Source organism: Vicugna pacos, chromosome 3 (genome assembly GCF_048564905.1).
Source record: "Vicugna pacos chromosome 3, VicPac4, whole genome shotgun sequence".
In the NCBI taxonomy this organism is placed as follows: Eukaryota; Metazoa; Chordata; class Mammalia; order Artiodactyla; family Camelidae; genus Vicugna; species Vicugna pacos.
Window position 1 is genome coordinate 14,932,229 of NC_132989.1, and position 27,653 is coordinate 14,959,881.

Below are 27,653 nucleotides of genomic sequence, written 5' to 3' on the forward strand. Positions count from 1 at the left end.
ACGCCGGAAGCGGCCGGCGGCGCGTGACTGCGTGCGTCCCCTTGCGCAAGCGCAACAGTACAGCTCTGGCTGAGGGGCGGGCCCATAGAAACTGCTTACGGGCTTGGAAGGGGGCTGCTAAGGCGGACGGACTGCTTCCGGCTAGAGGTTCTGGGAGGAGGAGGAAGCTGCGGCCGCCCGCTGTGGACGCCCTCAGCCCCCCGGGCATTGCCGTAGGGCGTTCAGGTAACTGGGGCGGGGCTGTGCGGAGCGTGAGGGGTCCAGGCCCCGCCTCACCTCTGAAAGCCACGTCGGGCCTGAAGAGCCCCAGCACCACCCTCCCAACACGGCGTTCAAGGCCTCACCTCAACCCTCCTCAGTCTGTCCCCGCTTGTTCAGGATAGGGTTCTTAAAGTCTTAGTGCCGGCCGCGTCAAGCCGTCCTCACCCTGGTGATCTCCCCTCAATCCGTCTCTCCCACGGTCCCCCACACAGTAATGGTAGTGAGTGAGTAAACCGAGCTGAATCACCATGTGCAGAGGCTCCGAAATCAAATAAGGATTGTATTGTCCTTTCCCGCCAATATCACAGATTGTCCCACATTTGTACAAGTCCCCGCACCCTCACTGTCTTGCAAATGCATTTTCAATCTGCCTACTTTTCTTCATTTACCACTGTCACCTTTCTCTATCCCTGTCACCAGCCTTCTCCTGCTCATCATCATCTCCTGCCTGGACTGATGCAATTTCTCCCCATTTCCATTATTGTCCATCTACTATCTATTCTCCACACAACAGCCAGATTGATTTGCATCGTAAGTCTGATTAGGTCACTCTCCAGTGTCTTCTCGTTCACTTAGAATAAAATTCAAACTTGGCCTGACCTACAAGACTTTGGTTTTGCTCTTGATTCATTCTCTTCCCAAGTTTATTTTCAGTACTGTTACTTCCCTGAATAAGCTATATTGGCCTCTGTAACGTTCAGAACGCTAGCTTTGTGCTGAACCTCCCTGAGTTTGAATCCCAGTCCTACCACATGTAAGCTATATTAAGCATGTAAAGTAACAAATTACGTTTATGAAGTAGATCCTTAATAATTGGTTCCCATCTCAGTAAATGACATCATCATTCACTGGATTGTTCAATGCTCAAGCCAGAAGTCTGGGAGTTATCACTGACTCCTCTTACACCTCATATCCAGTTCATCAGTAAGAGCTGCAAAAACATAGTCCCAAACTGACTACTTCTTACCATCTCCAGTATTACTCTAATCCAGGCTACCATTATCTCACATCGGGACTCCTGCAGTAGCCTCCTAATTAGTCTCCTGCCTTTTCCTGGACACCCTTCAATTCCATTCTTCACACAGGAGTCATCTTTCTCTGTGCTTAAAATTGTTCAAGAGCTGCTTCTTGCACTCAGATTAACATACCACAACTATTTATGGCCTATTGGGCTTTTTATCTTCCGATTTAAGGCCACGTCTTAAGAAAATGGACTTTATCCATTAGGTTCTCCACCTTACAACCAAAGGACTCTTTCTAACATGCAAATCTTATCATGTCATTCCAAAAACAAAAACCAAAACTCTAAAGGCCTCTTATTGTCCCAGGATCAAGCTAGAACCCTTACTAGGCCTTTCTGTGATTTGGACCTTGTTTTCTTCCCCAAAGACTTATTTTTTTTTTCCCATGCCTTTTTATTTTCTGTAGTACTTCATTGCCTTTACATATGTTTCCTTCTATCTTGTGAATTCCTATTTGTTAGTACTTAAGGCCCAACATAAGTATTGTTTCCTCTTTGAAGTGCACATCCATCCATGCCCCATCAAGTTGGTAATCCCACTTCTATGTTCTCATTCACAGTACTTTGTAACCTTCTATAGCATTCCATACACTAGTGTTTGTCTTCCTTGCTTCCCTGATAGGCTCCTCAGTGGTAGGCACTTTGCTTCATTCATCTCTGTATGGCAGGCATCAAGCACAGTGCTTCACACATAGAAAAATGCCATGAATAGCTAGATAGATGTACAGAGGTGGGTGTCAGAAGCCAGCCCTTAGGAAGGAGCAATCACAGCATAAGGTAACAGCAGCTTCTCTTGTCCTTTGAGGACTCTCATGATAAAAGTCTAAGCAACTACCAAAAGGCAGTTACCAAAACTGCTACTGTTGGATTGTGTTTATTTCTGCCATAGCACGTATCACACTATTAACTTTTTATCTGTTCACTTATTGTGTATTTCCCCCAATCACATTGTATATTTCATAAGGGCAAGGACCTTGACTATGTTGTTCATCACTGTATCTTTGCCACTTGGCACCTGTAAATATTCATTTAATGAAGTGTAGCTACCAGAAACATCTGAAAATCCTTCCAAGCTAAATGGTGATAGAGCTTTCAAGATCTCGTTTAGGTGGAATTTCAAGCAGGACTATGGAGTGGCAGAAATAGCACTAATCTGAGTCAAGAAATCTGAGCTGTATGAACCCGGGTAGGTCCTCAGTCTCTGTATCTATAAAATAAGCCAGATAATAATTCCTTGAATCTATACAATGCATTGCTATTTGCAAAGCTCTTTTACCATATCTTATTTCAATCTCTTCTCATAGTAGACAGACCAGACATTGTTATTATTTTTACAAAGGCTCAGAAAGTTTAAATAAACCAGACTATCTGTAAGATCTCTTCCATTTCAAACATTCTATGAGTCTACATGAGTAATCTCTACAAAAAGTCAGTAGCATGAGTCTTGTCTTTTCTTGACTTTGGCCTTATATTATCATTTTCTAATAAGATTTTTAAAAATATGAACCTATCTTTTAGGAAGAATCTATTATCTTTGGTTCCTGATAGGCACTCCATTTTGTCTTCTCAGTTTTCCATACTTGTGGCAAAACAAGCTGAGAGGAGGAGCAGACACAGCCCTGGCAGTTGTGGCCCAGCCCTTGCACTAAAGATATGGCAACCAAGGGGAACAAGAAGCGTCGGCAGTTCTCCCTGGAGGAGAAAATGAAAGTTGTAGAAGCTGTAGACTCAGGCAAGAGGAAAGGCGATGTGGCAAAAGAATTCGGTATCACTCCTTCTACATTGTCTACATTCTTAAAGGATCGCGCCAGATTTGAAGAAAAGGTGCGGGAGGCATCTGTGGGACCTCAGCGGAAAAGGATGAGGAATGCTCTTTATGACGACATTGATAAGGCTGTTTTTGCTTGGTTTCAAGAAATCCATGCCAAAAACATTCTCGTGACTGGTTCTGTCATTCGGAAAAAAGCGCTAAACCTGGCCAACATGCTTGGCTATGACAATTTTCAAGCAAGTGTGGGCTGGCTGAACAGATTTCGGGATCGCCATGGAATTGCTTTGAAAGCAATCTGTAGAGAAGACAGTGGCAGACTAATGAATGGTTTAGGAATAGATAAGGTTAATGAGTGGCATGCAGGGGAAATTATAAAACTAATTGCTGACTACAGCCCAGATGATATCTTTAATGCTGATGAGACAGGAGTGTTTTTCCAGTTGCTTCCCCAGCACACGCTTGTAGCAAAAGGGGATCATTGTAGAGGGGGAAAGAAAGCAAGGCAGCGGTTGACAGCCCTCTTTTGTTGCAATGCTTCAGGGACTGAAAAAATGAGACCATTGATTGTTGGTAGGTCAGCCAACCCACGGTGCCTCAAGAATGTCCATTCCCTCCCTTGTGATTACCGAGCCAACCAGTGGGCATGGATGACGCAGGATCTATTTAATGAGTGGCTGATGCAAGTGGATGCCAGGATGAAGCAGGCTGAACGCCGGATCCTCCTGCTGATCGACAACTGCTCTGCTCACAACATGCTTCCACACTTGGAAAGGATTCAGGTGGGGTATCTGCCCTCAAACTGTACTGCCGTCTTGCAGCCACTGAATCTTGGCATAATTCATACTGTGAAAGTGCTGTACAGGGGCCACTTTCTAAAACAGATCCTCCTCAAGCTCAACAGCAGTGAGGATCAGGAAAAAGTGGACATCAGGCAGGCCATTGACATGATTGCTGCAGCCTGGTGGTCAGTCAAGCAGTCCACAGTGGTGAGATGCTGGCAGAAGGCAGGCATCATCCCTGTGGAACTGACGGAATCTGACACAGAAGCAGCAGCCAGTGAACCAGATATTGCCATCGAAAAGTTGTGGCACTCAGTGGCTATTGCCACTTGTGTCCCAAATGAAATAAATTTCCAGGACTTTGTCACTGCAGATGATGATCTCATCATCTCTCAGGAGCTGCTGGACACAGAGGTCATCCAGGACATGGGGGCTGGTGAAAATACTGATGAAGCTGGAAGTGAAGATGAGGGGGAGGCTTCTTTACCACAGCAGCCAAAAATCACCCTCACAGAGGCCATCTCAAGTGTACAGAAACTTAGATTGTTCCTTTCCACTTGTGTAGGTGTTCCTGATGCCATTTTTGGACAGCTAAATGGCATAGATGAATATTTAATGAGAAGAGTGACACAAACTCCTGTTGATTCCAAAATTACAGATTTCCTCCAAATAAAATAGTGTAGAAATTAACTGACTTTAATTTAGAAGGTGTAGTTTACAATAAATATTTCTTTAGATAGGATATTGAACTTAAATTTTAAGTTCATTCCAGGTTTCTGAAATAATCAGGAAACTTACTTGAATGGAATTTGGGGACCAAGAATTTTCATTTCTAACAAGTGCCCGGGTGATGCTGAAGCTTCTGTGATCCGGGGTTCATTCTTTGAGAACCACTGGTCTAGCTGGGTTCTAGCACTCCTCTCTTCAGCTGGCCATCTGAATACTCCCAATCACTAACTGTCAAAAAATCAAAAAATAAAAAGCATAAGCTGTTCATACTCCAAGGCTGTTAACTCCTTCCTGCTGACTTGATAACTCCAGAACATCCTCAGCTATTCTCTTGAATGCTCCACCAAGTATTCAGTAGAGGTACATCTGTCTGTGCCAAAATAATTACAAGAGTCATCTAGACTATCAAAGCATCTTGTAGTACTTCAGGATTATTATGAACAGGGAGCAGGGGCACAGGGAAACAAAGTGCCTGAAAGAGGAGACATGATACAATCTGGGAGGCATGGTAAACATCAGAGAATCCTGTTAATCAGAATCAGGGGAAGAATATACAGCCCAGTGTACCTCTCAAATACAGACAAGGTGAGAGCAACGCCTGTGAGAGAGATGACACGTGTGAGAGTGTTTGCATATTTGGATTATCCACACTGGTCCTCTCCACACCTGTGGATAATCCAGCCTGAACCATGTAATTAGTGTGAAGGCACACTATGTTTTCCTCCACTAAAATTACTTCATAAATCACCCTTGTTCCCTTTGTGTTTGTTCTTCAGAGAAGTCTGCTAGAGCAGAGTTGAATTTAAGTTATTTAAAACTATATAAATTGATAATCAGATTTATATTTAAGTTTTTCTTCTATAAAAAGGCATTCTTAATATTCTTTATAACCCTAGTACCTATTCCTAATAAGTCATGTAAGTGTCAGTTTAATTTTTAGAAGGTACGCACAATACCTGTTGGTGTTGTAGCATAGTTCCCTGACCCAGGGTTAATTGTGTGGCTATTTCAAAAACCCACAGCAAGTTATTCATCTTTCTGTAGTTACTTAATTGAAACAGATGTATGAAGCAGATTAATCATAGAAAGTACTGCTTCCACATTGAACAAAACAACAATCACAAAAACAAACAGCAGATGTTTAAATAGATATGTTTCTAAAGCTCATTTTAGATATTTTTCCTTTTAAGAAGCTAGTATAATTTGAATTAAAAGTACTATGCATATTTTAACACAACATTGTAAATCAACTATACTTCAATTAAAACATTTAAAAAGTCAATAAACAAGAAGCAAGCAGATTTTTTTGAAGTACTATACATATTTTAAATTCTTAATATATAGAAGAGGAAAAGAATGTCTTCTGGCTAAGTCCTGTGGTTTTGTCTCATTGTCAGCACCTTAATTTCTCTCACCATCTTGCATCAGGATTATTGACACAATTTATAATTTCTTCCCTCATCTTTCTCCTGAAAGTCCATTTTGCACATAATGTTAGATCTGCTGGCATTATGCCACTTCCTCTGCCCACATATCTGCGGTGGCTCCCAAATGCCTAAAAAGAAAAAAAAAAAAAATAGAAGACCAGATTATTCAGCTGAGTTTTAGCACCCTCTGGAGTTGACTACAACCTGCATTTCCAGCTCAGTTTTTCAGTCCAGTTCAGTGTGTGTGCTGCTCAAGCCCCCCACCCCACCCCCTCCAGGGCCCGTCTTCTCTCACTCTGTACCCCTGTCTGTTGGTGTGCGTTTGCCTGAATGCCTCATCCTGTTCTCTACCAAGCAAGGCCTTACATATTCTCCAAGAACTAACTGAAGTCTTCTTTCTTCCAGCCTTTCTTGAAGACTCCAGAACCAGCTCCACACTTAGCTCCCTCAACTCCTCAGCACTTTTGTCTCTACCATTCAGTTAAGCACTTAAGTGTTTTATCAGTGTTCTATGGCTCTTTAACTAGACTGTAAACTCTTTAACTAGACCAGTCGGCCTTGGTGCCTACGCACATCAATAAACATTTGCATATAAATTAACACACAGGCCTAATGTGTCAAAGCCACCTTATTTTTAAAGCTGTATGAAGCACTTATTCTACTAGAAAATGGCGTGGAGATAAAGCAGGGTTGTCCTCTATTTAAAAAGATATGCAGAAATTTTCCATGAATATCATTGCCTCAAATATTACTCCACTTCAGGTTATAATCTGTTCTTTGAGAATAAAGAATTCTAATATAGAGAGTTAAACTAGTATCCTTCCACAGAAGGTCACTGTAGGATTCTCCATTTCTACACACAAGACTTTAGTATGAAAGGCTTTGTCTAAGTGCTTTTTTATAGTAATATTCAGTAAATAACGTGTTTAAACTTTTTTTTTCAATGTAGGTACTGGGCATTGAGCCCAGGATCTTGTGCATGCTAAGCATGTGTTCTACCGCTGAGCTATACCCAACCCCCAACAAACTTGCTTTAAAAAAAAACAGAGGGGGGAAGGTATACAGCTCAGTGGTGGAGCACATGCCTAGCATGGATAAGGTCCTGGGTTGAATCCCCAGTACCGCCACTAAAAATGAACAAATAAACCTAATTACCTCCCACCAACAACCAAAACAAACAACAACAACAACAACAAAAACACATTCTTGACTCATTTAACGTATCACATGAATTAGATCCCGGTAGATGGAAATCATCAAAGGAGAGAGCTTTCGCAGTCTGGTTTACAGCAGTGAAACTTTGATTCTATTGAACATTAGGATTTTTAGTTTGACACTTTGTTTATTAAACTAAAAGAGGTTGATATTATCACTTCTTAGTCTGCTGTCTTCAGCAGGCCTTCTGTGGCTTCACCTTGACTCTCTAGTCCCTACAAACCCACTTGAGGATACAATTTTGTCCCAGTTGACCAATCCACTCTGTAAGCCAACCTTCTGAGACTAGGTATGTACCTCAGTTGTGCTGTCATGAGGATAAAAATGTGTACCTGACACAGACTAAGTGTTCCACAAATCCTGTCTGTTGTCATTACTACCCGTCCCTATTTGGAACTTCACCAGTACCATCCAGAAGCAGGGACCTGCCTTACCAGTCCTCTCTTCCACTAACATATCCTGGGACTCAGTGTTTCAGAACCAACTAGCCCAGTCAGTAAAAACAACTCAAGGAGTCTTCTTTGTCCTATTCCTAAGATGAGCTCTTTCATTAAAAAGGAAGGAAACTAAAACTTATCATTGCCTATTTATGTCAAGCACTGTTTCACCTCCTATCATTTAATCTTTCCAGCAAATCATAATGTGAAAAGACAAATAGGTCTCCAAATTTGCAGACCTATTAACTGTTCATCCTACTGGGACCATAGTTACCTTTGAAGTAGAATGTGTTAGCATATTCCTGCCACCAGAGGGCAGAGGTGGACTACATAAAGGAGACAATTCAGCCAACTGAAGAAACCTGAGGAGCACCTTGTAATTTCCTGACATGGTAGAGGGGCGATGAGAAAAGAGAGAAGAGACATAGGATGTAGGACTTGTTCAAACAACTGCCTTAGAAATAACTGCCTCAGACCACCCAATCCACTCCATTATACACCTGTCCCTTCACCTTCCCGTAACCATGGGAAATGTAATTGACCCTGGGCAGATAATTGGCATGCTCTGCAAATAAGCCAGTGTTAGAGAAATAACTATCCATCAAATATATCCATGCTTTCGATAATCATATAGTGGACCTTATAAAATACCCGTCGCTGGCCATAGAGGCTTTAAGGATGAATGAAGTTCATGGCCCTACCCTCAACGAGTCCAGTTAGCAGAGGAGACAGATGAGAGGGAAAAATAATACAATAGCAAATGCTATTTTAGAGAATATGCAGAGAATATACAGGAATATGGAGATGAAACCCAAAGGAGCCCCTGCATAAGTAAAAAGGAATTCAGTAAGAAGTGTTCAAAAGGGAGCCCTCCCACACTGCTGATGAGAATGTATTTTGATGCAGCCATTATGGAAAACAGTATGGAGATGCCTCAAAAAACTAAAAGCAGACTTACCATATGATCCAGCATTCCCACTCCTGGGCATATATCCAGAGGGAACCTAATTCAAAAAGATACATATGCCCCAATGTTCATAGCAGCACTATATACAATAGCCAAGACACGGAAGCAACCTAAATGTCCATCGACAGATGACTGGATAAAGAAGCTGTGGTCTATCTATACAGTAGAATATTACTCAGTGATAAAAAAGAATAAAATAATGCCATTTGCAGCAACATGGATGGACCTGGAGATCAACATTCTAAGTGAAGTGAGCCAGAAAGAGAAAGAATACCATATGGTATCACTCATATGTGGAATCAAAAAAAAAAAAAAAGAAAAAGGACACTTATGAACTCATCTACAAAACAGAAACAGACTCGCAGACACAGTAAACAATCTTAGAGTTACCAGGGAAAGGGGGTGGGAAGAGATAAATTTGGGAGTTTGAAATTTACAAATGTTAGCCACAGTACATAAAAATAGATTTTAAAAAGTTTCTGCTGTATAGCACAGGGAACTATGTTCAATATCTTGCAATAATCTTTAATAAGAATATGAAAGTGAATATATATATGTATATGTATGACTGGGACATTGTTCTGTACACTGGAAATCGACACGTTGTAACTGAAGGTACTTCAATTAAAAAAAGAGAGAAATGTTGCCAAGAGCAAGGGATATTTAATATGAAGTATCTGGAAGAAGTAGGGAGTTGAGCATATGGGGATGGGAGCAACTTCTGGCAGAAGGAACAGCATATATAAAGCCCTGGGTGATAAACAATGGCCCATTTGGGAACAGCTAAGGTCAGAGGTAGACATGTGAAGAGGAAGATTTGTGGCAGGACAAGAGACTGGAGACGAAACAAGAACAAAGATTTTAAGGTCTTATTGGCTAAAGCATTAATTTTGAACTTAACCTGAAAACATCACAGAACCACTTACAAGTAGCAACAAATTCTTTTTTTTAAGAAAATAACTGATAACTAGGGTAGAGGCTTGGTTGTAGAGAAACAGATTAGGTAGCTGTAGAACAGTCCTGAAGAGAAATGATGCAAACTGAAGGCAAGATGGATTTGGAGTAGGAGCTGAAGAGGAATATCCTAGAATTCACCAGGTTTCTGACTTGAGTAGCTGGGTCATGCCATAACCAAGGCAAGGTAATGGAGGAGTTTGGGGGTATATTGCATGCGAGGTGTCTCTGGGCATCCAGGCAGAATTGTCCTTAAAAGCTCTGGAGATTTATATAGAGATGGATATGCTGTTTGGTGTTCTAGAAAGGTCAGGCTGGAAATGATGTTTGGCTGCCATTGGTATACAGATAATAAGGCAGTTGAAGCTGTAGATGTGGATATAGTCATCTGGGGAAAGCTTTATAGTGTAAGGTATTCATGATATGGGGTCCATGACCAGCATTTCTTATCATCATGTGTATGTGTATACATGCACATGTGGCTATTTCTCCAAGAAGAGCCATACTTTCATCAGTCTCTATTGGATCTAAACTTTAAAAACTTAAGGGGAGAAGAAGCCAAGGACACGAGCACTGAAAGGACAGATGGGGTAGCAGAGTCCTCCAAGTCAGTTGGAGCTGATGCTAGACAATGAGCATGGGAGGCACTTCAGAAGCTCTGGATCTCAGATGCTGAATGCAGACAGGGTAGGTGCACAGGATGTAAGACTGCAAGGGCCCTTAGAAGACCACTGAGTCCAACTCCTCCACCCTGCGAGGTGGGTATGAGTTTTGGGGCAGAATGCCCAGGATTACAGAAGTACTGCAAAAGACTGAAAACTGTCCTTAACCCTATACACCCACACTCCCACTTCTACAGAGTTGAGAAGTAGAAGGGGGAGGACATCCCAAAAGAGGCTCATGGCAGATACGGGGAAAGGGTGGTGGTGCAGATCATTTCTCACAAAAGGTTGTGCTCCAGTAGGAACTGCACTCCCATTTCTCTCACCTAGTCGGAATAAGGTATCAGCCTCAATTTGCTGATGGGAAAAAATGTGGCTCAAAATTCACTGCTCAAAATTCAATGTTAGGGCATTAGTAAAAACATGAGCCAGATTTGGATTTTGATTCCAACACAGTACGTAATGGGAATCATGCAAATGGGAACTGAAAGTGTCTTCAAGCAATCTAGACCTCTTCCCCTCTGGATGGAAAAACTGAATCCCCAAAGGGTTAACTGACTCAGGATCACAAAGCATAAAGGAAAGAATTGGGTCTTTTTATACTTTATGGCTTTCTGTAAGGAGAGAGCCTTCCATCTTATTTATATTTACTTTTTTATATATATATACACACACACACACATTTATAATTGTGTGTGTGTGTGTGTGTGTGTGTGTGTGTATAAATTGATGACTAGCTCACCCTCCAAATGTAAAGATGTGGTATTTTAAAGCTCACTGGTGTTAGGTCATCTAAATATATATTTTAGTTAGAACCTCCCCTCCATGAACTTAAATAATTTAGACACAGTAATATTTTATTAGAATAGCAATTTATTGGCAGAAAAATGACATGACACCTCTAGACCTCAACACATATAAGACCTTATATAATAAACATCACAAACATATTCCTCCAGAAGAAAAGGATCTGCTATATTAATCAACTCCCTCTCTCCCGCAATAGGCTGTAATCCATCAATAACTCATCCTCATCCCATAGAGGGTTAGGCATGATTTATATGGAATAACATCAAGGCACTTGCTTTAATTAAAAAAGATATATGTGGTATAAAACATATTCCTAAAAGTCATTAGCCTCGACTAATTGGGAAAAAAGGGCAGTATACTTTTTAGTTAACGGACAAGAATGAGAATTTAAGTTCATTCAACTACCACCCTGAATTTGTCTTGATTTGCATATAAAATTGCAAAGGAGATTAAAAAAGTTAGTGTTTTATATAGATTGGTTTGCTCACACTAATTTTTGAGAAATCATGGCAGCACCAAGAACTCAAACAGTAATTTCCCAACTGATTTGAACTGAAAAGCAAGAGCAGTTTCATTCCATGGAACATTACTTTGAGGATGGACAATGGCAGTGGGGAAGGAGAACCTCCTTAAAGTTTCTTAGAACTGCAGTTAAAAATCCTTTCTGCCTAAGGCTGCCTGTCTGTTTGCCAAGTAAAAAAACCTTCAGTTAGAAAATTCTGTCATTGATATTTTACAGTAAGATTATAATTATTTGGCTGATTTCAGAGCCATAACTGAAGTCCAAGAAAGGTTATATAAGGTTCCAGTGTAGCTTTACAAACATGGTATATCCAGTAAAAGCACGTAGTGTCCTTCATTGTTCCAGTTTTCTTAATTCAGTTTATCTCCTACGTTTAATTCAAGGTCTCCTAGTTAGCTTTACATCACTAAGAGAAAAATAAAATACACAAAAATCCACTACTTGGTATAATGTTTATTTAACTTCCCTAACTGTATTTAACATGTTTACTTTAAAATAAATTTTAAAAATATAGTTAGGGAAAAAAATTACCTTATAAAAATAGATCTCCCCCACTCCCACATCTAAATTCTCCATTTCTAAAGTTACTAACATTAAAAAAAACCCAAAACCCTAAAATTGTATACTTACAGTATTGCAATAGTATTTTACTTTAATAATAGGCTATAACAGACTAGCTGTTATATTATTTTGGCCTACTTGAGTGTTATTAGCACTCCAATGAATGATTCCATTCATGATTATCTAAAATACATATATATATATATACATACATATATATATATATACATATATATATATATATATATATATATATAAAAGCCTAATCAGTTCACAATATAAAAGCTTTCTAGATCCAATTTTTTCTTTTTGCAGTTTTTAAAGCCATTTCAAATAAGGCACCACTAAAACAGATAAAATATTAAAAGAAAAAAAGACATTAAAGATAAAGAACAGAAAAATTAAGCAAAGTAATATCACTGTGCAATCATTCCTTGAATAGACCAGGGCATCAATGCCTCCTTGTTTGCATCAGTTGTCTGCCTCCCACTCAGCCCTCAGCCCAGGCTAAGCTTTAACCAAGTGCCCCTGTGTATTACCTAGTAGAGTTACCACGGGTTTAGTACTACTGTCCCGGCACCTGGCCCTAGACTCCTGCATAGATCCTTAAGAAGTGTTAAGAGTTAATTGTCTACCTTGATGCTATGGCTCACCTATAGCAATAGATAGCAGAAAATAATCCATTAAGAACATTAATAAGCATCACAGAGCTTGAATTCACCATTTATCATTGTAACTTCTAGGCTCAAATTAACTTCCCAAGAAATTCATTATAGACTTTTTCTCACTTTTACATTAAGATCATGGCTAACACCCAATATATTCTTAAATGACAAATTACTAACAGAATACCTCTGCAGATAACTACTATTCTTGTTAAAATGTGGTCATCAACATTAAAAGAGTCTAATGAACTCATCTAACACCAATGACACATATTTAAAGATCACCATTTACCATACTGTAGATTTACCAACAAATTTTGGCTTCAATGTCTACTATCGTTTAAAAGCTAAGTCGGACTATCCAAACCTTGTTTTCCTTTGCTGCTTCTTAAAAAAAAAAAAGTCAACTAGACACCTGCCAGTTTTACCACCATCAGACTACAGGCACTCAATCTAGTGCTCTAGAGTACATCAACCAAGGTACTTACCCCAACCTTAGCTACCAGGTGCCCCTCCCCTTCTAGGAACAATCCAGTCTGACCTTGCTCTCAAACTAAGGTGCAGCAGAAGTGTGGCTCTTTCTCCTGATCTCCTTATTGTTGTGTGGGGCTAACCAAGAATTGGATCCTATTCATCTGAGTCCCTTTCTTTCCTCCCTCGGTTGGTCAGATAGTCTTTTCAATGGTCTATTCCATTCACCTGTCTCTTGAATATTATCCTTAATCTCTCTGTGCACTGGCAAACTCCATCCCTCTGGTTGTAAGAGTTTTAACCATCAATAGTATACACACTACATTTCAATTAAATGGACATTTTAATATATTCAGAATTTTGTACATCTGTCAATAAGCAATGAGAATATGCTTCATTTAGATTCTACAATTTAGAGTAAGCAAGATATTTCCGTATCAATAAAATGTGTAAAATATCACTTAATGACTAAAGTCCAAGTCCTTGAGTAAGAAAGCAAATGAAAACATTAGTTTTGTTTGTGAATTAGGCTTTGGTTTCAGGTTTGACTCCTTTAAAAAATTAGCAGTCAAAAAAGCTGAACAATGTGTAAGTGCTGGTAGACCTCAATCCAAGCAGAGAAGAAGGTGAGATATAAATTATAGTGATACCTTAAATGTTTTTACAAATGGCTTCTAAAAGCAGAATCTCTTATTTGTTTGTTTGTTTGTTTGTATAGGTGGGAGAAGAATAAACCAGCACACAATTCAAGAATTTGCTAATTGTATAAAGTTCCAGAACTATTTATACCCACATATGGACAGAAATGTCAGGTAAAGATCAAATCCTGTTACTTTGTTCTTCAAAGAGATTTTCCAAATTCTTTGGACTGACTTTTTTTTTTTTTTTGCTGCACTTGTTTTTTCTAAATTAGTCATCGTGAACATGTACTCACTACTCCATCAATGGCATTAGATATCTATAATGGTATGGATTCAGACCTGGCTTGGGGGAAGGACGAGAGAGAGTAAAAACAAATGACAGACAAAGACACAGTAATTTTACCATTGCTAGTCATAAGACTAGATAGAAAATGCAAATATTGGCTAAAAATAAACAAAAACCACACAAATACAAACAGTAGTTAACATTTCTGAGACTCTAGACTTAAGTCCTAAAAGGATGTCAAAATTCAGGACACTATTACATTTAATCATGTAATGACCTCAAAGATAGAAATGCAGCTCCCAAGGAACAGCTTTGTTTTAATACGGAAAGGCATTTTCCATGTAAACTGATGGGCAGATTTCTACCAAAAGAAAATCAACACTTGACAGTTTATGGAGCCAACAAGAAAGTTAAGTATGCCTAAAAGCATCCCATTCCAATAGATGTAAGGTTTGCTTCTCATAAATATTTAAAATGTTTAGAAAGTAGGAGTAGGTTTAAAAAATGATTCAGCACTTTTGCAATTTTTATTTTGTTTTAAATGGTGTGGCTAAATGTTTCAATCTCACATAAATTAGTGTCTTAGTCCTAACTTTGGAAAACTTACTTTTTTTCCCTCACCCATTAAGGTCCAGATACAGAACTATAAGCTTTCAATGTAGGACATGTTTTTCAAAAGGAACTATTCCTGTGCCACAATCTGTGACCAGCTCTCATACATAATACACCTGCAGAACTTGGGTTGTATGAATGTAATGCTTCCAAATCCTCTTGCATAATAGTTTTAGGTGGCCCAAAGAGTTGAAATCTGTCACTGTCATCAATATTTATTGTACATCAAAAGGGTGCATGGCAGTAAGCATTAGCTTTGTTTTCACCAAAACATCTATAAATTAATTATTGATGTTTTTTTGGAAGTACTTTATCACTTCTGTGCACTCTTTTCTACTGGTTACATTTTCCTTGTAGAGTAATGATGAACAGTGGCTTCTCAAATATGAGAAAGACTGTCAGTCCCCAGCCGACCCTTGCTAAAATGCCATGGGAAGGGGGAAAAAAAAATCACTGCTAAATAAACAAATTCTTAAGGGAAACTGTCAATCATTCCTTTTTGCAATCTGTCCCTAACAGTTTGCCTCAGGCTCATTTAAAATGCTATATAAAATTGCTGGCTCAGCTTTCTGCCTTGTATCTGGCAAACCTGACACTGGTTATCAGTTAGGACAGATTCTATGGGAAACACAGTAAATGACAAAGCTAAAACAGAGCTTAATGGTAGAGAAATGCTCAGAAACAGGGACAGATAGGGACCACAGAAGATAGGGAGGATTCTCATTATTTTTGCTGATTATAAAGAGTTCTTTTCTTACATACTTACCCTAAACAAAAAGACATGACTAAAACATCAAATGTATTACTAAAAGTGTTCTGTACAATGTGGGGCTGGCTGGTGAGATTTCACAAACCTGCTCAGCCATCAGACTCCTGTTAAGACTGTGCCCGAGAGGAATGGTGCTTTCCAATTAAAAGCCAGATGCTATGTTATACACCTGAAATTTTAGCCTGTTGGCTAGACAGTATTCATCCTTCCACCTACTTTCTCAATCAATCAGTGGAAAAATTCAGACCATTGGGAATATATGTTCCTTTCTGATTTTGAGATTCTTCGGCAAAAGTCATTGCTTCATATACACTATAAAAGAGAAGGTTTTCTTCTTCCTGTTTGCAATACTCTCCCCGGGCCAGGGAATCCCTCACGGAGGGATTGCACTGAGCCAGCAGAACCTGAATGCCAACAGCTCTGAAGTCTCTGCGCACCTCTTTCAGTGTGTTGATCCCTGCAGTGTCCAGAAACTGCACTGCACTGCAGTCAATCACCACGGTGTGGAACTCTAAGGGGTCGTGGGAAAGCTGCACTGAAACTTCATCCTGGATTCTACTGAGAGTTGCTATTTCCTTTCTGATCTTTTTCTTTGCTGCCTTCTTCTGAGCTGCCTCCACTAAGACTGGGTTGAGAGTTTTTTTGTATAAAGCAGATTTAAAATATTCTTTGTTTATGTAGTAGAGAGGGGCTACAAAGCGGAAAATCTTGATGCCCGGCTTAGTCCAAAGGTTCTTGTAGGCAGACGTGGATTCAAAGATTTCGGACTCTTTCACCAAGCCAAGCAATGAACTCTTTGGCTTCTGAGTGCGGAGGATGACACAAAACATAGAAAAACAAACCCCGACAAGCAGGCCTATTTCAGTACTTATCAGTGCAGAGGACAGCATAGTAACAAACCAGATAACTGTATCCATTCTGCTAACCTTCCACATCTTGGGCAGATCCTTAAATTTACATAGGGCTCCTCGGAGATTTACAATCGTGATCACACCAAGGACACTCTTCTGAAGGGAATAGAATAATGGAGCTATTACCAAGAGGACCAACAAAAGAACAAGAGCTGTCACCACACCAGAGATCTGAGTCTGGCAGCCTGTGGATTCTTTAACCAATGTCTTTGCAAGAGCTGCGCTAGTAGTAAAGCAGTGGAAGAAGGAAGGGATGATATTGCAAAAGCCAATGGCATACATTTCCTGATTAGCTTTGACTGCGTAGCCATGTTTCTTAGCAAACATCTCAGAAAGTGATACAGTGATAGCAAAACCAATAATAGAAATAGCTATTGCATCCACAGCTACATTAGGAATTAAGTTCCAGTCTGGTGCTTTGGGTGGCAGAAACCCAGTGGGAATATGTCCAGCAATACTGGTGCTGTATTTCTCATTTAGTTTTCCAAAATGAGAGGCTAATGTGGCCGCCACCACGACAATGAGTTCAGTAGGAATCGGTGCCTTGAGCTTGGACTTGAAATGCTCGTTGAGTTCTTTGGTTGGCACAAGAACCAAAAGGCACAAAAGGCTGGTGATAAGATCACAGAGATTAGTCTTATGGATGTTTTTGAAGATATGTATCCAAGTAGTGATGAGTGAGCCCACGCCATTACTCCGAGGAAGGCTGAGCCCAAGGAGGTACTTGGCCTGAGATGTAAGAATAGTGAAGGAGGCACCAGTGACAAATCCACTCAGCAAGGCGTCTGAGAGGTAGACCGAAACAAAGCCCACTTGAAAGAAGCCCATCGCTACCTGAAAGAAAGGATATACATGTGTTAAATATAAATGGAAAAAAGCCTCTAAATCCTGTATTCCCTTGGCATTTGTGTGGAGACATACCATCAGAGCATCACAGGATGTCAGAGCTAGAAAAAACACAATCATATATCAATCCTCTCATTTTACAAGGAGAGGGCTCATTTTACTGACACTTAGAAGGCTAAGCAACTTGCCCAGGGTCACACTATTACTCACTAGGCTGAGGCAACACAAGAACTTAGGATTCCTACCTTCTTGTACAATGTTTCTTAAACTTGAATAAGGTTCAGACCACTTTGAAAAAAATTCTCAGGAATCCATGAGAACTCATAAAAACTTAAATTGGAAAAGTTCTAATTAAAAAACCTTATATTTTCTTTAAATTACAAATCATTTCTGTGAATGACAAAAATTAAATTTTAACTGATAAAACAAAAAAATTAAATTCACATCAAAATAGAATCACACTTTTTAAATTATTATAGAATAACTAAATTGCTTTGCTTTACACCTGAAACTAACATTGTAAACTGATTAATAAAAAAAAGAAAAAAATTTTTTTAATTTAAAAAAATTATTATAGAACTCTCTTTAACCTCAAATTGAGAAACTACTCTTATCCAATGTTATGCCATATTGCTTCCCATGTTAATTCTGCATCCTCAAAGATACATTTTATTTCTTTATCTTTTCCTCTTCCCAATAATTCCTCAGAATTCCATTGCACCCTTCCTCATTCTTGGTGAGGCATACTAACAAAAAAGCAAAAATGAACTCTGAGGAGCACAGCTCTTTCACACTCCAGCCTCTTCTCCCTCTCCTCCTCATCCAAACACCAAATGGAGTGAGCTACTCTTCCCCTTCCCATATTGGTTCCAAATGTCCGTAACAGAGAAGAGATTTAATGCTGGCAATGACTCCTGGATGCCAAAAGGCAGGAGCTTGATGATAATGGCAGATTAGTGGAGTCTATGGGGGACCCAAGAAGAATTTCATTCTATTCCTTTCTCCTGACTTACAGTATAAAATAGTGGTCCCCAACAGTCCAAGAAAACTACTACCTTTAGTGAGAGTCACCCACTAGAGCAGTAATTCTAAAAGGTGAGGGGGTCGCCTATAGTTTGAAAAACTCTTGCATTCCTCCTCTCCCCACCCTCATCATTACCCTCCTGCTTGTTAATGCTGACTCTACCAATAACCAACCACACATAGTTTCAGGCAAACCCAACAATTCTCGACATATAAAATTAAGAAGTTGTACTATGTGGTCTGAGGCCCCTTTCTGGTTTAAATGTTTACAATCAAATAATTAAAATCTGGCTGACAGAGAGTCACTGGTTAAGAGGCAGGCTAGGGTCGAGAAAATAGAAGCAGTCTTGTCTTACCTGTGGAGTCAAACCAGGGTTTAAATTTTGGCTCTACCTCTCATATATCCTGAGCGTTCAATAAATGATAGCTTTAACTATTATGATCTCTAAGGTCCCTTACAGATCTGAGATTTCATATATAGTGATTTCTTAAGCCAGAGACAACCACTTACTCCATTGTTTCTTACCTGATAAACTCCAGCCATAAATGTTACAGTGCTGCCAACTGTAATTGCATAGCAACTTCTGTCACATATCCTGTCTGATTCCTGGTTTAATAATGTGCTCTCATTTGAAACCATTCCTGAAGAAGGAGGAATATGGGCAGTGTCATAGCCGGCTTTTAGTAGTTCTCGGTCAACTACTTCACCAATCATAAGGCACAGTACTCCAAAAATGCCCACAGAGATGTGACGGGAGGTACCAAACAGGAAATAAATGATGCTGGCAAAAAAAGATGTGTACAGACCATAGACAGGTTCTTGGCCAGCCAAGAGAGAATAAGCAATGGATTGGGGCACTAATAAGATGCCCACAATCAAGCCAGACATCACATCTCCTAAAATGTTTTTCTTCAGCTGGTATTTTGGAAGCCACCGCAGAACAGGAAGAAAATCAAAAATCATATTTTTGGCTTTGGTTGGACTGCACTGGCAACTTTTTTGTAGTTTTTTCATGACAAACTGCTTGAAGTTAGTATTTGGTTTCTCTTGAGGCTCCAAATGGATCCTAGGATAAGGTATACATTGATCATTGGCCTCTTCCTTGAAGATAGTACTTGATTCCTTTTCATCCTCCAGACGGATCCTAGATGGAGGACTGTACTGGTCGTCTCCTTCAAGGGAGTCCTTGAATGAAAGGTCATCTTGCCCTTTACTTTCTGAAGACATTTCTGGAGATAGATGCTTCAGCTTCCTACCCCAGAGAAAATACCAGGGTTAACCGATAAAGCTCACACATTTTAACAGTTCTACTTGTCATTCATGACAGTTAAGAGGAGTTCAGTTTTGGAGTAGGTATCTTATGTTTACTTTCCTTAGTTGAGCCTCATTTGTCCTGATCGAGGAAAAAAGAACTGGACCATACACAACCAAGTCAAAGTAAGTAATTCACTGGGTACAGGACTTCCCAAAAGCATAAACCATCAATATTCTTCTCCATCTCTGCCTGGCTCCCCCTGCAGTTTTTCCCTCCAGAAACAGTATTAGGGTAGCCTGTCTCCTCCTTTCTATAAGTTATTAACTGTCTTCTTTTCAGGTTTTTCACTCCCAGGAATACTGCAAAACAGGATCTAGTCTCAAACCTTGATACCTACTTTACCTGTAAGTCCCTGAAACAAGGAAGATTTTTTGCGGGGGGGGGGTCCTTTTTAAATAATTTACTAATTGTTGAAAACAGAAAGAAAATATGAGTGACAGAAAAGATAAAAGTTTTAGGAAATAACAAGAGACTAGGACAACAACAACAAAAAATAAGTCTTGTAATGAGCATAAAAGAGAAGGAAAAAGAAACAGGCCTTCAAAGGAACAGTCTGCCCAATACTTGAGCAAATTATTGCCTCTCTGTTAGCTGTTTGCTTAGCTTAGAATGACCATCCACTTCTCTGCCTATCAAGATCCTAGTCATTTTTAAAACCCAGTGAAAACACTGTCACTCCTACAAAGCACTGACCAAGTTCCCGTAGTACAAATGAATCTGTGTCCCATAGCACTTCACACCTCCATTACAGTACTAACCACACTTGTGTATTAGTTAAGGAAGAGTTTCTCCAGCTCCTGGAGGAAAGGACATCTTGTTCATCACTGTAATTATCATCAGCATACAGTAACTCTGAGATAGTAGGTTTATAAAATATTTGAACAAAGGAAAGAATAAATGAATAAACAAATTTATGACTGTAGCCAGTAAGAGATAAAATATATTGGATAAAGGACTCAGGAAGTCTCCTGTTTCGGAACTGACAGGGGAAAAAAAGGCCCTCGTGAAGTTCTATAAGCCTAATACTATCAAGATGCCATAATCCAGGACCCATGACCCATTTAAGAACAAAATATTTGTAAAAGTAATCCACATTAATTTTGTTTAGGATGAAGGGGCTATAGTTGGTTATCCCGCTGAATAAGAGTAAAATAATAGTTAGTTTGATGGTCTTGTGAAGCAGTTAAGGAAGAAAAGAATAGATTTAGATAACCACTTACCCTGAGCAAGTCCGTCAGATTGGAGGATACACACAGCAGCTCTTCACTCCTCAATGCAACTGGTCTATAACTCTCTTCTCACTTCCTACTTGCAGGCCAAACTAGTTTGAGTGCATTCCTTATGACCTTCTATTTTGGAATAGTTCTTACTAATTTCTGGGTCAAAAGACTTTCCCAAACCTAAGATATCCAAAAGAGGCATAAGAAAAAACTAACACAATTCAGACGTTGCCCTATTTGGTGACTAACTGGGAAGGAAAAAGAGAACATCAAGCGCTGTGGGATGCATTAAATAACCTAGCTGATGCATAATTAGAATCCCAAAAAGAGGAGACAATGGGTAGAAGAAATATTTGAAGACATAATGGTCAAGAATTTTCCAACATTAATGACAGACACCAAACTATAGATCCAAGAATCTCAGAGGATACCAAGAAGGACAAATACAAAACAAAACAACACAACACCCACACCTACACATATCATATTCAAAATGCTGAAAACAGAAGATAAAGATAAATCCTGAAGACAGCCAAAGGAAAAAACACACATTACATACACAGGAACAAAGGTAAGAATTATAGCCAACTTCTTACTGAAAAGCATACAAGCCAGAAGATGGACTGATACCTTTACCACAGAAATATAACTGTGAACCCAGAATTCTATACCCAGAGAAAATATCTTTTAAAAGATGAAGGAGAAATAAAAACTTTCTCAGACAAATAAACACTAAGAGGACTTACTGCCAGCAGACTAGCATAACTGTATATACATATACTAGACAAAAACTGAGGTCTACATGATACACAACAATAAAAAAATAAAATGAAAGAAACGGAAATAAAATAAAATCCATTTTTTAATTTAAAAAATTTTCGATTGCTCTAAAAGATAACTGTCTAAAGGGAAAACAAGAATGCATTTTGTTACACAAAATAAAATGTATAAAACCAACAGACCAGAGAATAGGGGGGCAATTAGGAACTGTAAGGTCTTATACTAGATATGAAGTAGTACAGTATTATTTGAAGGAATAGTTTTGAAAAGCTTCAAGGGAAGAACATATCTCACCTCGGCTCTGAAGTCTAGGTCAGAGATGAAAGAATGAGGGAGAACTTGGAAAATGGATGAGGGAGAAGAAGACACAAACAGCAATAGTTATGGGGTTGGAGGGAAAGACTGAAAAATTGGAATGATACGATTAAAGCACTCAGGAAAAAGTCAACTAGAATGCCAGACTCCGGGGCTGAACCTGCAGGAGGTAAGACTGGAGTGAAGTATCAGTTTCTTATGTAATCCCAAGAAGCTGGACTCCATCCTGTAAGCTATGGCTGACAAAGGCATAAACTCCACGACGACGCAGGAATGCAGGTTTGACATTTCACTGGTGCAGCTCTTGATGGCTCTTAAAGGAGATGGATAAATCTAAGATGAATTCTGAAGTGGACCACACAAAAGGATAGTGTATGGGATTATGGAGGAGGAAATGGAAAAATAGGAGGCAACAAAAAGTTCGACTTAAGATTTCATAGGTTTGAGATTTTTAGATGTCCAAATAAGGATGTTCAGTAAGCAATTAGAAATGGCAGTGTCAAGCACAGGAGAGAAGCCAAAATTGAAAAAAATAAACAGGGAGGGGAGGAGTATACAGGTCATCAGCACATAAGTAGTATCTCATTTTTCTCTGAATTCCATTGTTTAGATGTTCAATAAGTGTTTGTTGAATATATGCTTTATCTTCCCAACTAGGTTAAAAATTATCTAAGGAGTTGTTTTATACTTTTTGTGTACCCTCTCAACATAGAACTGGGCACCAGGAGGCACTTAGTAAGTCTTCCGTTGATGGATAGATTGGTTTTCACTTTTAAAAGTAATTTCAACAAAAAAAATTTCAAAAAAGAATTCACGCTCACTTTTAAATTTTAATTTTTGTCTCTTTGAAAGATATATTGCATTGGGAATGTAAAATGGTACAAACAGTGTGGAAAACAGTTTGATAGTTCCTCAAATAGTTAAACAGAATTACTATACGACCCAGCAATTCCACTCCTAAGTATATACCCAAATTGAGAACAGGGATCAAGCAAATACTTGTACATCATGTTCATAACAGTATTATTCACAATAGTCAAAAGGTGAAAACAACCTAAGTATCCATCAACAGATGAATAGGAAAAAAAAATACAGCCTAAGCCCACAAATGAAATACTACTTAGCCACTTAAAAGAAATGACATTCCGGTATTTTTCATCTACAACATGGATGAACTCTGAAACCATTATGCTGAGTGAAAGAAGCCAGACACAAAACAAGAAATATTACATGATTCCACTTACATTAAACATGTAGAATAGGCAAACTCATAGAGACAGAAAGTAGACTGAGGTTACCAGGGACTTGAGGAATGCAGAATTACTGCTTACTGTTTACAGTTTCTGTTTCAAGTTCTGGAAATAGATAGTAGTAATGGTTACACAACATTGTGAATGTACTTAATGCTACTGAATCGTACACTTAAAATGGCCAATGTTCTATTATATATAATTCTAATGTACACAAAACCAGGAGGGGAGGAAGCAAAGTATAATATTCCAAGGTTCTTACACTACATATGAAATAGTATAATGTCACTTGAAGGTAAACTGCGACACTTAAAGATGTATACTATAAACCCTAATGTATACTATAAACCCTAACAAAGAGTTGTGGATAATAAACAAAGGAGATAAAATGGAATCGCAGAAAATACTAAATAAAATAACCTATATCTAAGGTTTATGGAAAACTTCTGAAGTCTTAACATTTACCTGATATTAATGTGAACAAGTCACCTACCAAAAAAGTCTCTCTTCTCTTAAAGGAAAAAATCTCTGTTAAACTAGGCTAGAATAGGTGGGGACTGTGTAGTTTGGAAATGATTTTCCAGTACTCACATGGCTTGTAAGCAGTGGAACCATGACAAGAATCTAAGACTGTCTGATTCAAACCTACCTTCTGTCTCTGGACTGCTTAGTTTGAAACTTTTCAAATCTTCAGAAAAGTTCAAAGAATGATACATGGAACACCAGTATAGTCACAGCTGTGAATATTCTGCTACATCTGCACTCTCCATACACACAGGTTGGTTTGCTTGGGGTTTTTTCCCCTGAACTATTTGAAGTTGCAGGCACACTTCAACCTTAAACAACTTAACTGAACCAACATTTTTAACCACTGTCCCTTGCTGCCTCTTCTTCAAAAGGAGCATTCATTAACATGAGAACAAATTATTTGGATACAGTCTTCAAAAATCTGCACTGGCTCCCCACCTCCTACTGAATATAGTCGAATACCTTTAGAATAGTCTTCTTCTAAGAACAAATGAGACTGAAACTGCCTTTCTTTTTTTCATTCCATGCACCACTGTTCCAATCACGAGTCCATAAAAACATTGAGAATCGTTTGCTCTTCAAAGCCTTTGCTCATGTCATTCTTTTAGTATGGAATGTCTTCCCTTCTGTCTCCATTTATCTTGGTCTTTTTCTAATCCTTTAAGGCTCACCTCAAATGCCATAGGAGAAAGGGGCTGAAATTCTTCTAGGCTATGCTTCCCCAACATATGACATATAACTATTTTAAGTTTACATGTCTCTCAAACAAGAGTATCATTTCAGGGCTGACACCAAGTCATCCTCATTTCTACATAACCCGACACCTAACACAATGCCTCCCACTTGCTATGTACCGTTATATACCTATGTTTATTGAAATGAACAAACAGGTGAAGTTTCAAGTAAATATAATGAAGACCAAAAAAATTCCTTGTTTTCCAGTTATCACAAATGATTAACAATATCCATTTATGTCTGTTTTGGAGGAGTTTTTCTAGGGGGGTAAATTTGGTTTGTTTGTTTTTAATGGAGGTACTGGTGACTGAACCCAGGATCTCGCGCATACTAAGCATTCATTTTACCACTGAGCTATACCCTACCTCCCTGCACCCCATTTTCTATCTGTGAAGCAAAAAGAACCACTATAAAGCTTATATCCATAGCACAAGCACTAAGACATATTGTTTCTTATATAAAGCCCAATATAAGACAAAATAATAAAATACTAAGAAAATAGCTTAATGTAAAGCATTGTAAAATAGTTCCTTGCACAGTAATTCACTGTGTTCAAAAAGATTTCCTCTACATCTCTCACTTGCCTCCTGAATAAATCTGTGAACAGAATATGAATTCCTATTTACCAGTATGAGAAAAATCAGTTTAATCACTTGCTCAACTGGTAGGACCAGATTCTCAATCCTCATCTTCCGATTTTCAAGTTTAATTCTCTTTCTAAAATACCACATGGCCCCCAACTTTGTTTCCTTGCTAGGAGGTCTAAGGAGCTAGTTCAAAGCAATAATTTTGTGACCAAGCACTCAACTCATTTCTGAGTCTATTATTAATTTTAATAAGTAAAGGTAACAAACTACTTGAAGTAGGTTTGATAAAAGGATTAAGAATGAAATTACTTTTGTCTTTCATATTACATATGCATTGGTAACATTTTCGTTTTCTATTAAGAGCAATGATGTCGAATTTCCCTCTGTAGCTACATTTTGGTTAGAATAATTAGTGCCCCAGACAAAAGTCAAACAAGCCAAGCAGTCTCTGGCCTCCATTTACTTTTTCCTACTGGAAAAGCTACTCCCCAGCTATGTTCATAGCTCTCTCTCTCTCTCACTTCTTTTAAATTTTTGCTCAAATGCTGCCCTACTCAGTTTCTTCCTAGAAAAAACACATAAAATAGCACTACTGCCACAGCCATGCTTCCCTCATGGGCCCTTTCCTGTCTTGAACTCCTATGCCCTTTACTTTGCTTTTTTTTTCCTCCATGGCCCTTCTCACCATCTCAGACTAGACTTCTCTTTCTTGTGTTAATTGTCTGAACTTCCCACAAGAGCAGTGACTTGCTGTTTGGTTGACAGCTGTATCCCCAGAGCCTTGAACCAGGTATAGCACCTAGTAAGTGCTTAACAAATATTTTATTGAGGGAATGGATGAATAATAGTTTAAAAGTTATGTGGTAAAGAAAACAGTTACTCCTCCCCCTCACCCTGCTTTATGGTAGCCAAGTTTGTGTCAAGAAATTAGACTTTGGAAAGCATCTGCCTGGCAGGGAGTGGGTATGCTCATTAAAAGGGACAGCAATGACCCCTGATGAATCTAATCTAGATCTTGCCAAAGCCCTGAAGAGGTCATCTCCGGATCTTCCCCCAGGAGGCAGCAAATTACAGTACAATGATATCTAACATGGAGATCTGTTAAAATGCAGATTCTCAGGCAAATCCAGGAATGAGATGTAAGACTGCACCTTGGATGATTCCAAGCCAGTGGGCTGAAGGACATATTTGGAGAATTACTAGGTACATCTGGAGTCAGAAAGATCTCCATTCAGATCCCAGCTACATTGTTCAACAGCTGCATGGCACTGGGTGAAAAACTTCATTTTACTCAGCATTAATTTCTCACCTGTAAAATGGGGATAACATTCCCTAACTTGCAGTGTTGTATTAAAACTTATGCATGTAAAGTACCTAGCACAGTACCTAGCACATAGCACTTGCTCAATAAATCACAGCTACTAGTCTCTGTCCCTTGAGATTACTGAAGGAAAAAAAATAGGCTTATTTTTTTCCAGCACGTTTGGCTCTCCATTTCTTACTGACTCAACTTTCCAAGACAGGAACTTCGGCTTAACCCAATACTGGATATCACATTAGTTCCATATTTCACATAAAGAGCCGTAGGGACAAGGAGGGAAAAAGGTATTAGAATGGGTGCCAGAAAGGAGTTTTTTAAGTCCTGAATGCTTCTAACTCACTGTGGTCCCCAATGTGAGCAACGAAGGAGCCCTGTCTGATACTCTATGAATCTGGAAGAGCTGAGTCCTAAATTTGCAAATGACTTGCTGTGTAATTTCTGGCAAGGCTCTGGTCCTCTCTGTCTCCTTTCAGTGTCCCCACCTATCCAGCTAAAGAATTTCAACTTAGTCTATGAGTCTCGAAGCACAGGTCCTGATTAAACAGGTGTGTGGTTCTTAAAACCAAGGTAATCAAGTCCTCTCGCCTGCACAAACCTCAGCTTCCCAAACTGTCTAAGGTGGTGGTGGCGGCTCTGATCTCCTAGGTCCTGCTCCCAGATATCACAGAGTTGACGAGGCGCGACTACGGAGCGACAAGGACTCAGACGGAAGAGAAGCACCGTTATCTGCGAGATGCGGAGGCCCGCGGCGTGACGCGTAAGGTGGCGGTCAGCCGCTCTCAGCGCCAGGAGTGGGGTCTGGATCCCCAGGGTGCGGGAGTGCGGCTTTGACCCCGCCCTGCCTCCGCCCCTGCAGACCACACAATAAACCCGACGCACGCCCACCTCTCAGGGCCCGGCCACGACCCCTGTGGCGGCCGTTGGTGCGGGCTTCCTATCAACACGCCTGGGACACAAGCCAGGACGACCCCAAGAGGGACCCGCTGACCGCGCGGGGGCCCGCCCGCTCTCTTCCCGCGTCTCGAGTCCCGTCCCCTCTCCTCACCTCTCGGGTCTGGGCCGTCCCGTGCCACGAGGTACCGAAGCGCGTCCTCCGCCGTGGCCGGACCGAGGGGATAAGGCGGCGCGGGCAGAGGTACCCACTCCCGGGTCGGCCTCCCTTTAACCGGCCCGTCCCCTTGCCCGCCCATTACTCGGCCCCTGGAGGAGGCGGAGCGCGGCCGGGCGGGACTGAGGGGAGCGGCGAGCCGGCAACCGCCA

At 39.7% G+C, this 27,653-nt stretch overlaps 3 protein-coding genes across 9 annotated transcripts in view; 1 reads left to right on the forward strand and 2 right to left on the reverse strand.

Moving 5' to 3' along the window:
• Window positions 1–4,717, reverse strand: part of HMGXB3 (HMG-box containing 3) — a 52,172-nt gene extending 47,455 nt beyond the window's left edge. Inside the window, exon 1 of the mRNA XM_072954924.1 lies at window positions 4,631–4,717. The gene's annotated coding sequence lies outside the window, so the exon portion shown is untranslated. The remainder of the gene's footprint in view (window positions 1–4,630) is intronic.
• Window positions 1–4,830, forward strand: TIGD6 (tigger transposable element derived 6). The gene is made up of 2 exons (XM_006204451.4): window positions 1–225; window positions 2,853–4,830. The coding sequence occupies exon 2, from the start codon at window positions 2,936–2,938 to the stop codon at window positions 4,508–4,510; it is 1,575 nt and encodes a 524-aa protein (XP_006204513.1). The 5' UTR covers window positions 1–225; window positions 2,853–2,935; the 3' UTR covers window positions 4,511–4,830.
• On the reverse strand, window positions 4,508–27,640 carry SLC26A2 (solute carrier family 26 member 2). Of its 7 annotated transcripts, none has more exons than XM_072954956.1 (6): window positions 27,439–27,640; window positions 23,217–23,327; window positions 18,868–19,594; window positions 15,999–17,306; window positions 5,977–6,116; window positions 4,508–4,789 (listed from the first exon to the last, which is right to left on the reverse strand). In XM_072954956.1, coding segments are annotated over exons 2-6 (2,181 nt in total). In that variant the 5' UTR covers window positions 23,219–23,327; window positions 27,439–27,640; the 3' UTR covers window positions 4,508–4,785. The 7 variants fall into 7 exon arrangements, with proteins under 7 accessions (XP_072811057.1, XP_072811059.1, XP_072811049.1 ...); XM_072954958.1 differs by having other exon boundaries at window positions 5,962–6,116; XM_072954948.1 differs by lacking the exons at window positions 4,508–4,789; window positions 5,977–6,116 and having other exon boundaries at window positions 11,077–17,306.
• Between the last annotated feature and the right edge of the window lie 13 nt (window positions 27,641–27,653).